General features: G+C 42.3%; 1 protein-coding gene across 2 annotated transcripts in view; it reads right to left on the bottom strand.

Annotated features, from left to right (window-relative positions):
* Positions 1-19,347, bottom strand: part of rcan3 (regulator of calcineurin 3) — a 64,389-nt gene that overhangs the window by 17,384 nt on the left and 27,658 nt on the right. The window contains exon 1 of one of the 2 annotated variants that reach the window (XM_049595435.1): positions 15,305-15,609. The exons of the other annotated variant lie outside the window; for it this stretch is intronic. Within the exon in view, the coding sequence (XP_049451392.1) occupies positions 15,305-15,391 (87 nt within the window). The 5' untranslated portion in view covers positions 15,392-15,609. Of the gene's footprint in view, positions 1-15,304; positions 15,610-19,347 lie in introns of those variants that run through there. 2 annotated transcript variants of the gene reach the window in all.

Here is a 19,347-nt window from a genome sequence, read left to right as displayed (position 1 = left end):
CTCCGGTGAAGGCTGCAGGGCCATCCTTCAGCTGATTGCCTCTTGGGTAATGAGGCAGTTATGTTCCTGATGGTAATGGAAAGGCTGTCATCGTGGTGGCAACAGGACATGACTGCGGGTATGACTCACTTTCAGCGGCACAGCGAGGCAGCAAATGCAGAACCAGCCAGTGGTCCTGACACACAATCGTCTGTACAAAAAAGATCAGTCGGCTTAGGGATGAGTTTATCGGGCGATGTCGACAGGGTTTCATCTGGGGCAAAAAGCAGCTGTGATTGACAAGACAGTGCAAACATGAACAGGGCACAGGAGATGAGATAAAGCAGAGGAATGAAGAAGTATTTACAGAGTATCTACTTTACACCGCTTCCTGGTAATGAATCAGTCAGGTGGCTGAATTGGGTGTAACCCTATTGTGACTTAAGTGTTTTCCCATCTTATGTAAAGGAAGGATTACGTTTCGTCAAAGCAAAGGGATCGCTTACAATTAGCAGAGCTTCAGGCCCATCCTGTTCTGTTTGCACGGTAAACACAATGATGGATAAACATGCACGCAATCCAACCTCAGTTGCACCGAAAACGTCCACACAAATACCAGATCATGGATGTATTCTCAGCAAATTGTGCTCAAACTGTGTCGTTACGCACAAGCTTCAGCATGCTGTCGGCTCTCATTGTTGTCGTTGTCATCTCATTGTGCAGTTTAGGGAGTTAAATAAAGCTCACATATTCAGCTGTTTGTTCTCTGTCACTGGTGAGAGTGAACAAGTCACATCAGCTGAAACACACCAACATGTCCGATCGTTCCTTTGATTGGTCATGTGGCTAAAAATACACCAAACGCACACACAAAAAAGTGAGAAAAAATATCACTTATTTTTTAGGGATGTGTTTAAAATAACAATTTGGTCGATAACATGGCTGATATAGATGTTTTTGTTGTTGTTTATTTTGCTATATTCTCCATTTTGAGCCAGGGAAAAAATTTCATTATACACAAAACTTAACTGTTTTAAAGCCATTTAACTTTTCATCACATGACCTTTAAATAAATTTAGTTATACAAATTTTTTTTAAGGCTACATAACAGCTTCAAAAGCCTTTTCCCAATATATCCCATAATTCCCTCTAATATCTGTTTTGTATTGCTGTGAAAACATCAATAAATTTCTCTGTATTTATATAAGTTTCATGCCAAAAACAGAATTTTACGAGACAACTTTCGAACACATCATGATAGCATTATAATTTTTACTCATTTTTACTCAATACAGCTAGCATTAGCATTGTTGCCTCACAGCAAGAGGGTTCCTGGTTCGAAGGATTTGATACCCAGGGTGGGGGAGCCCTTCTGTGTGGAGTTTGCATGTTCTCCCTGTGTCAGCGTGGGTTTTCTCTGGGTACTCCAGCTTCCTCCCACAGTCCAAAGACATGCAGGTTAATTGGTGACTCTAAATTGTCCGTAGGTGTGAATGTGAGTGTGAATGGTTGTCTGTCTCTATGTGTCAGCCCTGTGATAGTCTGGTGATCTGTCCAGGGTGTACCCTGCCTCTCACCCAGTGTCAGCTGGGATAGGCTCCAGCCCCCCGTGACCCCCACCAGGATAAGCGGTTATGGAAAATGAATGAATGAATGAGTGCTTGAATACCTCATATTATCCCATGCAGCTTTTGTTAGCAGTTAGTTCTGGCCACCGTCTGCTAGCTGCTAACGTTAACTAGCTCTCCTCCTGCAGATGTCAACATGGATTTATTGCTAACAATGTAGCATTATGGGGGGAAAATCAGGTGCTTCCTCTCATGTGTCAATGTGTCTTTTGGGAAGATCTCCATTCATCTCAGGCACGATTAGTCACGGAGCTCTCCTTTTTCGGCTGCCCAAAATTGATGTTTCAACAGAAAAACATTAGCCACTGCCACTGGTCAATGCAATCTTGTTGCTGATAGGCCAATGGCAGTCAGCAAGGTGAGCATCGACTGATACAGGTGTTCTGCCAATAAATCGGTGCATCCCTATCAATACTGAAATCAAAATAAGATATTAGGCAGAACTAGGAAACAGCACGTAGAGTTCAAATACAGATTGTTTTTTTTTTACTTCTTATAGTTCTAATATAAACTTTCAGTACAGAGATGAGCCAATGGTTGATTCATTTATATATCTAAAAAAATAATGAATAATTTATCTTCTTAAGCACAAATGCCAGATTTTTACAGATTTTAAAGATGTAAATATTTAAATTTGTTTTCCTGGTCTTTTGTGACTGAGTTTTGGACTGTCGTTTGGACACACAAGCAGTTTAAAGACATCAGCATGGCTCTGTGAAAATGAGAATAACCACTGGCTGCAGCCCTAATTCAGTATCTACAAACATGCTTTGTTTGTGCAGAAATCTGCAGCTCCAGCATTTAAATTCACTGACCGTGTCACAATGTTCTATTTTCATCTGGTTTCACATTTAAGCTAGTACAGTATTTAAATCACATTGGCACTTGGTTACAAAAATCCATGACTGTAATCCACCAGCTAGTCCAATTCTATGTTGAATTACACCATTTGGCATTTTGGATCAAAATGAAAAGATTAACCGAGCCTAATTGGGACGTAAAGAAGGGTTATTCTGTGATTTTTTTTCTCCCTTTGGCGAATCACTCATCTTTCTCTGCGACACGTGCGTGGTTTTAGCACAGTCTAATCCAGACCCTCGTGCTTGAATGGGATTTGGGTGAAAACCAACAAACTAGGCCACGGAGCCTCGGGGTGAGTCAGGGATAGTGTTACGCTAAAAATAGACCATGCTGGAATAATTAAGAAAAATTCATTTCTTAAGCGTGTGGACCATCATTTTTAATTACCGTCCTCCCTAAAGGGCCAAACTGGAACCAGTGTAATGAGGGTGAACAAGAGAGGCAGATTGTAGAGATAACAGACACAGCTGGATAATACATCTCATACCTGCATGCATGTCTGTTCCAGCACATTTTTGCTATTCCCATTCCTTATTTTTTCCATTACTGTTCCATAAAACGGAGCCAACTTTCCATTGCAATTATGCCTGTGTGCAGTTACAACTATCACTTGTGACATGAAAATGTATTACGTTTAAAACACAGCAGAGCTTTCAGCTGCCAAACATTACTACAAACACTGTCGGAAATACAACAAATATTCAAAATATGAACATTTTTCTATGATGTTTTTCAGGTTTTCAGCCCTGTTGTACAACGCAGAACCAAACACACCTCAGTGAAGCTGTTACTGTGCTTCAGTTACAACTACAGGCACAGTCCTGTCGCACTTTGGTCAATCTTTGACTGAACAAATATTGATTTGCGCATTTTATCTTCTCCCCAAATCCCCTTTCTGGAGCTTTATCTACTTATTGACTTAGTTTTCCTGTAATCAGATTACTGGTAACTAAGATGGCCATTATGCTAGCTGTCTGAGGCTAATTTGCTGCTAACATACAGGCTAATTCACTGTTCTTAGTTTGTATACCTTCATATATAACTCAAGTAATCATGAGCCAGGAGGCTGTGATCACGTGACCTATACGCTGCAGGCTGTCCTCCCGAATGTGACTGTAACAAAGGAGAAAGTCAGGTCAGGTTGTATAAAGAGCGATAAAAAACGGGGTGAATGGATGGGTCAAACAAACAACAAGTTTCTTACAGCTGTTCATGACCCGTGTGAAACCAAAGTCAACACTGAGTTATTTTAGGTTTTGTATTCAACATAACATCACGACCATCGGCGACCATAATTCTTTTCCTTAACCTAACCTAAGTGGTAACAGTGTTTCATAAGAACCGCTGTATGAGGATGTGTTGTAATATAACATCAATGACAATTAATTTCGGTAAGTTTAACCATTATGTATTCTCGTATTTCTATTAGGAAAGTTTACATGTTACTATTTAAGCACAAAAAGAGCAAGTATCCAGGAGCTTTATGAATCTACCTCCTAAGAGAGACTGGAGGGATTTGACACACAGAACCACAGTTTCTGGTAGAAGCTAAGCTAAACACAAATACACACAGAGCTGCCAGCTAGCTTAAAGCGAACATCTGTACAGAAAATTCAAACACAAAAGGGCTAGCAGTCAAATTTGTTCAAATGATTCAAGGGGAAAATTGACTTTGCTTTCTGCCTGAACACACCTGTAGGCTAGTGTTGCTAACACACAATTCTAACTGTTTTTACTGTTTGGCTAACTGCTACGTATTTAAATCTTCGTACTCAAACTCTTGTGGACTTGTGTTGTGTTCCATTTGCACTGTGAAGTCGTAATTTTACTCGTTTCCAGTTAAAAATTTCAACTGTAACACCCCTGAAGTCAGATTTCCACCTTGAAAAGTCGGAGGAACCTCACCAATCCTACCCTAATAATCCAAGATGGCTGCTCCGCACATTGACAGTAGTGAAAGCTGTAGTAATATACTGTTTATTAGCACTTCTGTCCTACTTGTGTCTCATTAAAACAGTCATACACAAAGTCCTGTATAACTTCTGTCTGTGGATATGTTGCTACGGTATTTCATGCTCAAAACACAGCGTAGTGTGTTGCTATCAACTGGTATTGCTAACAATGGATAGCTTGGTTAGAACTGGTATTGCCATATTGCCACTGGTATTGTCATTCCCAGCTCTAAACTCAGACTTCCGAGGTAAATGGGATACAGCATAATTACTGTGTTGTACTTTCAACTCAACCATGTTGTTCTCTAACTGATGCTTTATTTCGTCACAGCACGAAATAAACGTTAATGTTAACTGGCAGCTACTTCTGTGACTCCAGTTTCCTTGTTACTCTTCTAAGTCCCATTGTTTATGGTCGGCTTTGTCATAATTTCTTTCTGATTTGTAAGCCCTATCATTGAATTTGTTGTCCAATACTGCTTTTATTGTTTCCTGTAAACAATTACTTCCAAGGGCCGCTCCTTGAACCTTTCCTGGAAGTGTTTGGATTGCGGCACAGCTGTGGACATCCACACATAGTGAGGACAGAAAAAAGAAATGGATGTTGTTTTAAAAGTCAATTTAACACAAGTGGCCACCAACTGGCTGCTATTTTTAATTTTACTACAAACCCATGTGCTTATGTATTTAAAGTGCCTGACATTTCATTGCTTCGGAGTTATTAAAAGAGTTTGGAACAACCAGACTATTTAACTTTCATAATCTGTAATATAAATATGCTTTTGGCGTGTATACATAGTCTGCTGATGTGTGATGTCACACCACTGTCGGCTCTATACTCAGCATGGGAGGAAAGACTGTAACCTATGGTTGGCTTGCGGACTACTTCGGGTGAGGTAATGTGAATCGGTGGATAAACTCTGAGGTTGTGTGTGTGTGTGTGTGTGTGTGTGTGTGTATGTGGTGACCCAACACTCCGAGCACACAGGCAAACAGCGCATCTGTCAAAGCAGCCATTAATATTAGCATAGCAGTAAATCCTCGGAATTACAAAACAACAAAAACAGCTCATGATTAATAGCCATGTGTGTATTGTGAGGACTGCATAAGTACAGGAGAGGCATGTGAACGGGGCAAGTGTTATTACAGTGGGATCAATAGCTCGAGCTGGGGAGTGGTATCGACAGGGGCCGACGCCGCAGCGCTACACTGCCGTTCCCTCAGGGACAGTGTGTCCACGGCAGGGAGACTGAAATCAGTTTATGGCATGAGGGGGCACATTAATCCTATTACCACCAATCTGGTCGTTATGGTTTTTATTGAGGCAGGAGCTTTTCTTAGTCAGCAGCACTCAGGCATCGGTTGAACACACACATGCACACACACACATTTTCACACACTCTTAACATGCAAGTATGTCCACACAGTCTCCCACGCAGATTCACACACTTCAGAGGCGATGGTAATCCAAAGAGTTACACAACATCACATAAGGTGGCTAAGAGATGCTACAGCTCTTACCTAAGGCCGCCACAGCATATGGACACATGAGCTCATTCTCTCTACTCACAACAACTCACTACTGCTCTGTTGCATTTTACCTTCTGTCTTTATCTGTCTTTTGGCAATCAGTTAATCACAACACTCAGCTTTATTGTCAGTCAAGCATTCTTGTAGCAAGGCTAGGAGCATGACGATGACATGCAGTACAAGTAAAGATTTCAGTATTGGAACATAATGGGCATGAAGTGTTGCACATAAGTACAATTTTGAGGTACTTGCACTTTACTTGAGTACTCCCCTTTTCTCTCATTGCATACTTCTAGTCCATTTCAGAGTGAAATTACATTTTTTATGGTATTGTGTTTATTTCAAAGCTTCAGCTACGAGTTAAATGTCTGACAGCAACATGAAAAGGATCCTTACAGAGATAGATCGTTTTGTCTAACAAGAAACAGCTACATTGCTATTGTCAAACCCAAAAGACGCCATTTAAATAAGCAATAATTTTATCACCTCAATCAAAGTCAACAGAAACAAATAAAACTCATAAAAGCCATCTCTGTTTTTCTTACCAAAAATGAACACTTTTAGTTGGATGTAAATTGACGGTGCTCGATTGCCCAAAGGGATTACACTGCAGTCTGTTTCGGCTGCTGTGGTCTCACTCAATACTGGACTGATTTAAAAAACTGCTGTTTCCATTAGTCACTTTGACACAGAAACATGGGAAAATAAAGTCCAGGTTGAAAAATACCAAAGTTTCCCTTTTAAAGGGCCAGTGTGTAATATTTGGCATGGTTTATTGTCAATCTGAATCTGAATCTGAATATTCTACCCATTAATATGTTTATACAAGTGTATAATTGCTATAAAACAAAATTCGTTTGGTTTTTGTAGCCTTATAATTATGCTCATATATATATATATATATATATATAGCAAGGGCCTTGCTTTAGAGAGGTCGCCATCTTGCGCCGCCATGTATGTACGGCAGACCGAGCGGACAATCCAGCCAGCCAGAGAACGCATTTCGCGTGTATAAATGAACCAATGAAGACAGCAGAAGGAAGGAAGAAGGAGGAGGAAACAGCAGAGAGTGTTAGTAGTTCGTCGATAGAGAGCAATGAAAAGTTTTTTTAGTTATAAAGTTTGCGAATGGACCACACTTACCATGCAACAGGAGAGAATGAACCTGAACCGTCATCTGCGAGGAAAAGAAGACGCAACTTACTCCTTGTGATGCACTCTCTGCGGTGCTTTTCCAGTGCTTTTCAGAGAGGGGAGGGGGGTGCCCACTCGGTGTGGTAAACGAGTATGTGTGTATGAAGTGTGTGTGTTACGCCAGAAGAGTCAGAGTTTGGGACGGAGTCTTTTACCCCCCTGGAGTGTCATCGGAGTTTTTGGAGTGCTCAAATAAAGTGGCCTTTTTCCCGAACGCTCCTCTGGTCTCCTGCTCGTGAGGGATCCATTACAATATCGTAACATGGTTTAGATTTCTAAATAAACATTCAACTCGTCGCTAGATAGACCTACTCCTGAAAAACTCATGCGCAAGGCTTTTTGTCCCTACGAGGCTGCCGTTATTTACCTGACGGGAGGGGCGAGCAAGTGAGCCCTGCAATCTAGAATTTGACCACTGATGTCACTGTTTTCAACCCATTTTACACACTGGCCCTTAAATGCATTTGTAATTATAATCCAATAATATATTGTATATTAATCTGAAACTGGACATTCTGCATAAAGGGTACCTTTACTTTTGATACTTTAAGAATTTGTTGATAAAAGTAAACTTTTACTCAAGCAGAACTCTGAATGCAATGAATTTACTTAGAGTATTTCCTAGGGGTGGGGGAATAATCAGTGGGCATAGTATCACAATATTTTTGCGTGTCAGTATTGCATCGACAAACGGATGCCAAGTATCGATTTTTCAAATTAAAATTTAGGTAGACATTTTATCTTTAAACGTATGTTGACAAAGGGTGCTTTCACACCTGCCCTGTTTGGTTCGGTCCAATCTAACTCAAGTTCGTTTGCCCCCTAAGGGTGGTTTGTTTGGGCAGGTGCGAACACACCAAAACAACTGGACTCTGGTGTGGTTCATTTGTGGTGAGAACGTGTTCCGATCTCGATCTGAACCAACTGCAGTCACATGACACATTGTTTGGGTTAAACATGAGCATGTTACAGTCCTGGAGGATTATTAATGTGCACCTCCTCCTGTACTGCCTTAATATGCACATTCAGCACATCCAATTCATCAAAACATTGTTTTCTAGTTGGAGCCGCGCCTCGTTTTCAAACTGTATGGTTTGACTAAAATGAACAATGACAGCAATATAGTCCACGATGACCAGTGCTAAAATCAACCTCCCTCCATTGTGACATTAGAAAGTGTCACATTTATCTTGCAAGTGTACTCTTCTTCAACATTTTGTTTACTTCCTGGATTTTTCCCACATGGAAATTCTGACCAATCAAGAACAGCTTTGTTGTGCAAGGCATCTGATCTGGAACATGAGCCATTATGCAACTTTGTGACAAAATTAGCCCCTGAGCCAGACCAAAGCAAGCAAACTCTAGGTCTGAAAGCACCCTAAGTTTTCCTTTTGGGGACATAATCCGTTGAAAATCCCAATATTTGTTAGCTATAATATTGCATTGTAACCTAAGTACCATGATAATATTGTGGTGATTCTGATGATTCCCACCTGTAGTATTTATACACTGTGGCATTACTACTTTTACTGAGTGAAAGATCTGAGTACTTTTTCCACCACTGCCTATGGTTTGAATCTAGGTACAGAGAAATACAGACTTCATAGATATCAATTTGATTACTTTTAAGAAACATAAGGGTTTGTATTACTGCTGTTTCATCAAACCAACAATCCAAACCTTAATGATACTGATTTTACAAGTATATACGAACAAGAGAATATTAAAATGATCATGTTTTTATAAGCTAAACCCATTAAATATACTTGATAAATGACTTTAATACATTAACAATCAATCATCAGCTGATTAATTTTCTGTGGACTGACTCACTGACTCATCACTTCAGTACTCCTACGTCTTCTTAAAGATATAAACACTTCTTTAGTCAACAGTAATAAAGTTCCCCTTCAGCCTGCTGTATGCTGCAGACACAATGGTCTGAAGAGCCTATTGTAATCGTTTGAAGCAATTGGTCTGGCATTGCTATTTTAAGCACTAAACTCGCCTTATCTTTCCAGAGCTGTTTGTGTTGGACTGGAAATTGTATTGGAAATTCTGACAGGAAAATTATGTTCGACCAGTTATTCCTATAACAAAGGCCAATCATTGTATGACGCCATCTTTTTTCCTTGACGACTAAATTGTGGGCCTCTACATTCCATCGCGAGGCCTTTTTCTTTGCTTCTAATCTTATCGCTTCATAGTTGTGTCGTCTTGGACACATGGTAACCAGACACCCCACCCAGGAGACAGTCCTTTGTTCTACGTCACCCTAACGGACGCAGCACTAACCTTTAGCTGACACCTGAGCCCCGGCACTTCTCTAAGGTTTCAGGCCAATGTGAGCTGCCCGTCTTTACCTGCCTAGTGCCCAGACTGGGGGGAGCAGGCACACCTGAGCCCACTGCTCTGGCCCGGGATCGCTCAACCTTGCCAAGATGCAGATCTGGTTTCCTACCAGCTCAGAACATGATACTGTCAGCGTCTACATCCATCCTGTCTGTCCTGCCTCTGCTCCTCTGCTTCTTGCCTTCACCTCAACAACTGGTCAGAGTGCATCACAACAGTGTTTTGAAATGCTGGGCCCGGATCATATTAAAATTCAGACCTGATTTATGTTTGATGAGCAGGGACTGAGCGGTCTGCCCGTGTCCTTTCTCTAAATAATAAAACACTGCAGAGAAAATGGGTTACTGTATAAAAGGCCAACAACTGATAAAAACAGATCATGTCAGTCAATTGAGAAAAGTAAAAAATGTACCAAGGACTTGCCTAAGGATGATGCTTAAAACATGATTCTAATATAGAAAACATGAGCCAATTTGTCCTAGAGCTGAAACAATTAGTTAACAGATAAGTCCATATAGAGAAAATAAATCAGCAAATATTTTCTCAACTGATTCATCTTAAAGTCACTTTTCAAGCAAAAATGCCAAATGCAACCTGTTTTCATCCTCTTAATGGTAAAGATTTTCTCATTTTCTTCGTCTTACATGAGAATAAAGTGAATATCTTTTGGTTTTAGATTGCTGGTCAGACGAAAAACGCAACCTGAAGAAGTCAACATGAGCATAATTGTCTGCAGATGAATAAAAAAAAATCTATTCATCTAAACTTTGACGTCTACATAGCCATTAATTCAGTAAACTCAAAAATAGTGTCAAGTTTTCACATTCGATAAGTTATAACAAATCACAAAAGATGACCAATCCAATCACCAGAAAAAAATGTACAGTTACGTTTAGGCACAACAACCACTTGGTTATGGTTAGGAAAAGATCATGTTTTGGACTGAAACACCTGATTACGGGGGCACTATCCCGCCAAAAACCAGCGATGTCTTGGTAAAATAACAACTGGTTTTCGTGACTATCCCCGCCAAAGGGTCGCTTAAAAACACCCACTACCGGAGCCTAACAAGCCGATGGGAACAGACAGAATCTTGAACAGTGCAGCTTGGCAGGTCTTGCCTAGGTGACAGGCCATCCAACACCCCTCCCCACACACAAACCTCCAATGACAAAGTCATAATTTAAGTATGAAACTTGCTAATCTAATATTTGTTGCTTATACCCCTTTTCTACCCAAATTAGCGTACAGGGGTTTTTTGAAAATGAGAAAACCTGCTAAAAATAGGCTTTCCCTTTGTACACTGCTCTACAGCAGACGAGAATACCTTTCCATTTCTTTTTTGATGGTGTGTCATATTTGACATAACGGACCGGCCTGAAAACAAGTTAATGAACAGTAGAAAGCAGCATGGAGGCCAGTGGTTACTTCTTGCCTAGGTGACGAGCCATCCTACCCCCCAAAGTCAGCTCGTATAGTGTCACTTTATAAAACTTAATATGAAAAGTATGAAACTTGCAAATGTTATGTATATGTTATTTGCAAAAATGCGGAATGCCAATATTTTCTTCAGGCGACTGGGCTGAAATTGACACAATGACTGTTTTGCACCTTTCTTTGTTGCTTATACCCCCTTTCCACCCAAATTATTGCACATACACCGGTTTTTTAAACACGAGAAAGCCTGCTTTCCCAAAAAAAGGCTTTCCCAATTCTGGTAGACTACAGCTCTGTATGCTGCTCTGCGGCAGACGAGCATACCTTTCTGGGGTTTTTTTTGTTTTTTTTTTATTGGTATGTCACGTTCAACGAAGCGGACATGGCGAAAAACAGGTTAGTAAACTGTAGAAAGTAGCATGGAGGTCAGTAGAAATATTACAGTGGTTACTTCTTTTTATATATATATATCTTTTACTTATTCAGTCTCTCTTTCAGTCTAAGTGCAGACTAATTTTGGAACGATGTCTAAGTGACACTTGGGCGGAGACTGACAGTATTTTGTAGTGGTGTGTCATTGCATCTTACCAGTAAAGGTGCTAAAATTAGCGGGTTCAACTGGGTGTTGTATTTCCATCAGCGCCGATCAGAGCCGGAGCTGATAAATGCTCGTGACTACTGCAGAGTCATTTGACCCTGGTGTGAACGCCAATTGTTACCTTTCCCATTACATACAAAAGCCAGATGTAAGTGGGTGTTAGTGGGTTTTTTTGTGCAGTAGGAAAGAGGCTTTAGAAGCTCAAAATAGCCGTCACAAAATAAAAGGAGTGACAACATGTTATGTAAGGGCGTGTATCAAAAAAAAAAAAAAAAAAAAAGACGGTGGGAAAGAACGAAAACATCACAGACGTCAGCAAAATCACTACAACTACAAATAGCAGATTAGTCACCAAATCTCTCCTCCTTCCCCATAACAAGGATAACTTCTGCCTGAGAACGGACACATGACACGCAGGGACAGATAAAACAGACAAGAGAGATAGGAGGACAAATGGAAAGTGACCCAGGTGGACGGAAACTTCTCCAGGCGTCCTCGGCTGGGAGTCGTGTGTGTTTGCTGACAGAGGTGTTTATCTGTAGGTCTGTGAGTCCGCTGACTCACTGTTGTGGTTGTGACTGTGTGTGTGTGTGACTGTCGAGTGTGTGACTGTGTCAGTGTTACTACAGTCATCTGTGTGTGGGAGAGCAGGCTTAAGTTGAAAACAGCTGTCCTTTGCGGCTCAGTCCCTGTGGTGTTTTATAACATGTTCCTCCATAACAGCGTATGAATGGGTCATAATGTCAAAATCCTGTTTTCTCCCCATGCCTCCTAATTAAAACACGTTTAATTTGGTGACAGACTGCAGCCAGAGAAGCACTTATCCAGAGAAAGAGCAGGTTGACAGGCTGATTAATTATTCATACGTGCATAAAAGAGGAAATAAATGGGCAACCATCAAACGGGTGGGTGAATAAATAAATAAATTAGATGTAAACGCCAACGTCAAATCAGGCATGCGAGGTAACTGTAAAGGCTTGCGTCACACTCTGTAATACACTCACTGCCTGCTGACGTGCTATGACCTTCACCATGTGTCCTGTGCTATCATCTGCTGATGCTGCTACATTTTCCAGGTAATGATAGTGTTGTGACGACTGTACACACACTACCGCGTCTGCCCACAGCCCTGGCCTCGCAGCAACAATAGCCCCTTTGTTTAGTCCAAAATGGACACAAAGCACTTTGGTATGAAAGCCTACTGTACCACCAGCTCTGCCATTATTGCAACAACAACCTGCTCTGTCCACAGCCTCTGTGTTTGGCTCATTAATGATGTAACCAGCCGGGATGGAGCCAAGGCAGGGCCATTTCAGCCGTGTCAAAACAATGGCTCCGAAACACCACAGCCAGTCGCACAGCATCTCCTCTAATTAAAAAACCCCACCATTCACTTATTTTCTTCATGTCGCCCCATTCAAGCGCCGCTGCCATTGCCTAATCGTTCCGTGAAGTGCCTATAAATAGCAGCAATCCACATATTAGTTCACCTCGTGTGATTCGAAATAAAACAGAAGCCTTGAGATTATGGTTTCTCATCTTCAGATTTGGAGATATTAATAAAAACAGGGGCCTCAGACAGGCTCAGATCTTGTTGAATGATAATAAAAAAAAAACAAGAGCAGGCTGACGGGGAGGTGAGCTCAATCAGAGGCCGCTCCCCACGTGCCCTGCTTTAATCTGCCCTCTCCCCCGATGCTCTCCATCACTCCCCGTGTGCCAGAAACTGGGATTAGCGGTGTTCTTTGTGCCATTCGAAAGTCAGCCCTCTGTCTGCTCTTTTAATTGTGCACAGACCCCCTATTCTTTGGGTGAGTCTCGGAGAGGTGGGCTGATAAGGGCTGCTTGACAGGAAGCTTTAGAGAAGACTGCGCTCTGATCAGACTGTCCTGCCTGTGGCTGTGTCAAGGCTGTCTGGGGAGGATGGCTGATCTGAGAGCGGTGAATTAACAGAAGAGAATCACAAAGAAATAAATGGCATGTGTGTCCCGAGTCACTGCAACACAATGACACAAGCCCTGTGTTGCAAACAAAAAGACGTTCACAATATGTCATGGTCAGAAACCTGCATGATCAACACCTCTGAGGTTTCACAGGCGGCTGTTTTTCTTTCACCCACAGCCCCTGGGAAATTTTAAAGATTATGACTGTAATCCTATGATTACAGGACAACTGCAGGGTGACACACCAGTGTCTTTCACCTTGGCTGTTCTGCAGTGGTTAGAAAGTGTAATGAGAGTTGGGAGCACACGCAGCAGCTGCTCAGCCTTGCTGAGGGAACGCAGACCACAGGGGGGCGGGTCAGGGACTGAAATGCATTGTTTGTTACCCTCATATATGCAAGGATATTTTTCAGTGACATCCAACTACAATTGTATGCTGTTCTTACGTGCAATTCATGTCACAACATACACAATCTGTACGGCATTTCATATATGCACACATACCCCCGTGGGAAGCTTGTGTGAGGTTAGCAGTGCACATGGAGTTGCATAGAAGTGATGAAATATGGCTGACCAAGGTGCTGTGGGGATGAGGGTGGGGTCACTGGGCTCTTAAAACCTGCAACTGCTGCTTTTGGATGCAAAAAATAGCTGAATTCAGCCTTCACATCAGCACTGAGGAGCACCTACACACTTGGCTGCCTGTGGCGAACTATGTGTGTCTCACCGAGCACACACACACACACACACACACACACACACACACACACACACACACACACCGAGCTGCACTGTAGCTCAGCTTTTGTTCTTTCTCCCCCCTTCCTGCGTCTCTTTGGTGATGAGTCAAATCAGACAAGCAGACGAGCAGGTGAGGGAATATATTCTGACATGGAATTTCCAAAGGGTTTAGTGGGTGAGCCAAGCTTTGGCGGACCATCTGTGTGGCCTTTTAAGCCCCAAAACTGGCACGTTGCAGTGCCAAAGGTGAGCCCCAGGCTCACTCTGAACACGCTGAAGTGCAACTGCTCTTCTGCTCTGTGATTGACAGGTGGCATATCAAATACCTGTACCTGCCCTCAGGACAAGTCAATAAAATATGACTGTAGGGAGTGTTTAGGGTTAGTCAATGCTGAGTTTATATTGAGCTAAATGTGCAAGTTAGGTCAGTTTTTATTCAATAGCACAGAACAGAAACACTCACATTACCTACAGTGCATATTTACCCCCTGTGGCACCAACCCCAGCCATTCAGAGTATGATGCTTGTATTATTGAACAGTATGTTAGCTTTAATATGATGTTTTCATTGGCTCTTTTTCGGTATCCCTAGTGCACCTGCAATGCTGCTGGGATGAGGAGCGAGCAGAGATAAAGAGAAAAGGCTCTGTCCGCCACTGCGTCTAAAACTGCCTCACTTCTTTTCCTCCTGCATGTGCCTTGCATGGACAATTCTCTCCATCACACCCTCCCATTCATCCTGCGCATCAACTCACACAACCATACAATTGGTGCATTAACGATTTTTTTGTGTGTGTGTGTCTCATTCTTGCTATGTCTTCTCCCCCATTTCTGCAATTCATCAAGCGTCAATCAACTGTGCCGTGCGCGCGACGCGTCGCGGGACGTCTGTGGTGGGGAGCTGCGGCTCCCATTGATAAAAATCCTCGTCTGAGAGACAGGGCTGCATTCAACGTCGCCACATGCGTGCACGTCTATAGGGCAGCATGCAGTCGGGTCCAAAGCAAACTGCTGTACAAGGGCACACCGTAATGATCAGTTGCAGCGTGCGTATTTATTTTTTTTTTTTTTTGGGTGGTGAAAACCGTACCTGCATTTTGTCTGATGTAAACACCTCGATGTCTACTTCGCAGGCGATGATGGTCACCATCTCCAGTTTCATATTTATCGATGGCATTCCCTTTCGTGGTTGGGAGGTTAAAAAAAAAACGGAGTAAAAAGTCTTCCTCCTCCTCTCAAGCAGCAGGTAAAGAGTGTGTCGGGCTCTTCCTCCACAAACTTGAGGTTAAGTCCAGCTGACTGGTGTGTTGGCTTGGATCAGCTGAGAGAGTTGCTGCTGGACTCTTGACTGCACTGACGCGCTGCTGAGAGTGATGCTGCAGCAACCGCACAAACTCTCTCCCTCTCTGTCTCTGTCTCTCCCTCTCTCCCCCCTCCTGCCCTCCCCTCTGGCTCCACATTGACGTCATCACCTTCCTCACGTTCGTCGTGTTTTACGCCACTACAGCGCTTGACGAACCGTGCACGGGGCACTGCAGAATTCACGGTCCGGTTTATTCCGCTTTTTCATGTATTTTAAGTGTGTGTGTGTGTGTGTGTGTGTGTGTGTGTGTGTGTGTGTGTGTGTGTGTGTGTGTGTGTGTGTGTGTGTGTGTGTGTTTAAGTTCACTGAGCTGCTGGAGATTAAAAAAAAAAAATGTGTCACAACCGTTTTGGAAAAATTCAGCTCATCAGCCAAAGTGTACATCAAGCTATTTCAGCATCAGTGTCACCCTGACTAAGTCTCTGCATTCCCACACAGAACCTGTGATCTACCATTCATGCCTCTGAATGATGCTCCTATATACAGAACATACAGTACAATAAGCACATCTCCACAGGGGATGGACATAACACCAGGAGCATCTATGTAATATACAGTCAAGTCGAAAAGCCCTTCAATAGCTGCTGTTTTTAAGGCTGTATCTGAGAAATGTGGAAGCAATTTTAAGGTCATAGTTTGTGGTGATACCCATCCATCCATCCATTTTCATCCACTTATTCAATTCATTTCAGTTCAATAGAACTTTTTTTTATCCCGAAGGAAATTCTTGTGCCGCAGACTGCTTGAAATTACACAACACTAAGTATAGTAACCACAGTTTCAACGATGTGGGTTCCCTGGGTCAGGGTCATTCACTGGGCCCAGTTTTAAACAATAGAGCAGTGGTGTGCGGGGGGGGGGGTTGAAAAACGCTCGCTAAAGTGCCCTCCTGGGAACCAAAATGCACGCTAAAGTGCCCTCCTGGGAGCCAAAATGTGTGCTAAAGTGCCCTCTTGGGAGCCAAAACATGCGCTAAAGTGCCCTCTTGGGAGCCAAAATGCACGCTAAAGTGCCCTTTTTTTCTTTTCACCCCTGCCCTTCAAGAAGTCTGCAAGCCACTGCAATAGAGTATTAAATATCTGGCAAAATATACAAGATAAGAAGTGTTTTCAAGGAGCAGAAGCAAAAACCAGAGCCTAATAGAGCAACAACAGGAGTACAATAAGTACAAAAGTTACTAACAATGAACTAAGAAGCAGTATTGCACATGACTAAGAAAATAATAATGCATTACATTGACAAGTGATCGTGATACTGAAGAATAATAATACATCCTGGGCAGGGTCACAGGGGCAGCAGGCCAAGCAAAGCACCCCTCCTGGGAGACCCCAAGGCATTCCCAGGCCAGATGAGATATGTAATCCCTCTGAGAATCACCACCTTAATGTGGCGGAGGGGTTTACATGTCCCTGTGAACCTGGGAGCTGTGTTGTCTGGGGCTAACAGCCCCTGGTAGGGTCTCCAAAGGCAGAGTGGTCCCAGGGGAGGGGCCAGACTAAGAGCGATTCAAGAAGACCTTGATGACACGGCATATTTGGACTCTGAGCACCTCGCCCGAAATGGGGACACTCAACCTAGAGCTGCAACTGACCATTATTTTCAATGTCAATTAATCATTCAGTTGTTTGCTCTATAAAATGTCAGAACATGGTAAAAAATGTTAATCTGTGTTTCCCAAAGCTCCAGGTGATGTCCTCAGATCTCGTTTTGCCCACAACACGCATATATTCAGTTTACTGTCAAGGTACTCATACAACAATAATAAAATTATCTGGAGATTAATTCAATAGTGGACAACTAATTGATTAGCCATTGAAGCTCTAAAACAATCTGTCAATTATATTTTCAGCCTATAAAATACCAAAGAAAGTGAAACATCACAAACAGTCCAATGTGACACGAATACATTTTATATATCAGTCCAAATCAAGAAAGATATAACTGAGAAGGAAAGTTTGAGGAACTATAAATGTTCGGTGTTTATAATTAATAAATAACTAAATAAAAATGGCTGGCCATTCTGTCGATTGGCTCATCGTATCAGTTATGTTTACTTTTCTCTAGTCTGCTTTTTCTCTTGATAAACACTGATATTACAGCTCTTCGGCTCCCATTAAAAGTAATTAAATGAAAAACTTAAAGGGAAAAAGTTGCTCTATGATTTAACTGCTCACAACTTAAGAACGTGCACCTTGTGAGGGTAAGGTTTGCAAATATATATTGCTTTGTATTAGTGGTCACAAGCAAAAAAAAGGTGGGAACCACTGCATAAGACTATGCAAGTGCTCTTGTTATTGTGTCCATCACCCATGTACCAGCAGCATTACAAGCAACAGCTTTCGTTTACTGATAATAACGTTGTGATCAAAAATTATACATGGGCTATATTTGATAAGGTGTTTACCACATAATATCATGGATGTATAAGGAGAACTGGATACAGCGTTGGAGGCAGGACCCGTTCATTCCTGTGGAAGTTGCTCAGTGCCACATGATGCCACAAATGCTCAACTGCCCCATATAAAAATTTTCTTATGATCAGCAGTGTTTCTCAGTGCTGGCCCTAGCACATTTGGTGCCTCAGTGAGTCTCCCCCTGGCACTTGAATGTTTCACAATGTATATAAATGAAACATCCGTGAGCTGTTGGTTGCGGCCACCGACCGCTTAGAAGAAACGATAACTAGCTCTCCTCCTGACGATTTCAACATGGATTTCTTGTTTTTTTTTTTCCCATGTTCTTTCTCTGCACATAAACTCCTCTCAGTAGAGTAGTGCTAGTTGAGTGGACACCAGAGAGCTTTTGTTGTTTTGGCATGATAATGATACAGTGTGTTTCAGGGTTCATGTGACATCAGATAACTTGCCCGTCTCCCCAAGAGAGCAGGTTAAGTGTAACAAGCTAGGGAGGGGTGCCGGAGGGTGGCAGGAACCCAAGAAAAAGGCCTCTCTACGATTTAGTGGGCTTTGCTTTGTGTTTACTGTTGCCTTACCTAATATATAAAATATATCCAGGATTAGTACTGGTAAAAAAATAGTAAAAGATAAACATTTCCCCCATTTCCCCCTATGGATGACGGCACCCTTAGCATTCGCCTGTACTGACTATGCCTAGGGCCGGCACTGCTGCTTCTGCATCATTGGACCAATAAAGCAAGTGCACTAGACTTCTGCCAGCCAAGCCGGATCCTTCCGCTTCAGGGCTCTGCCACCTTCAATGGGAGTGAAATGATTGAATCGTGAAGCTCCTCTAGACTTTGCAAATGTTATCGTACAGAATGGATCAAATTCTGATAGTAAAATGGGTCATTTTGTGGAGGTTGTGACATTCAGAAAAAATGTATCCATTGATTTACAGACATGTTTTTCACAATTAAAGTCTATGGGAAAAAGTCGTTTTGGGCTTAATGGCATCACATGATGGCCAGGACACTGTAAATCCACTGTTTGGCCACTATGCGATTGGCTTCAAAGTCCGGCACACTTCCTGTGGGCCTGCATAACATACCATAAACTATCTTTCTGTATAGGCTTGAATTACATACTCACTGACAAACATCCATAGCAGCATGCGTCAAAAACACAACGCCTAGTGAAGGCATCAGCACTGCACTCTTTTTCCTATGAAGGCATGATTGCATAACCATGCCTGTCAGCTGCATGCTTTGACATCAGTGCTGCCTTCACTTGACATGTTATGTGGCTTCATGGGTCTAAGAATAACAGACAAACAACATGGTTATAAGACGGTCACGCTGATGTGTTTATTGC

This window comes from Epinephelus fuscoguttatus, linkage group LG14 (genome assembly GCF_011397635.1).
Source record: "Epinephelus fuscoguttatus linkage group LG14, E.fuscoguttatus.final_Chr_v1".
Lineage (NCBI taxonomy): Eukaryota > Metazoa > Chordata > Actinopteri > Perciformes > Serranidae > Epinephelus > Epinephelus fuscoguttatus.
The sequence above is the reverse complement of the archived record's forward strand: the minus strand, read 5'-3'. Positions and strand labels throughout refer to the sequence as shown.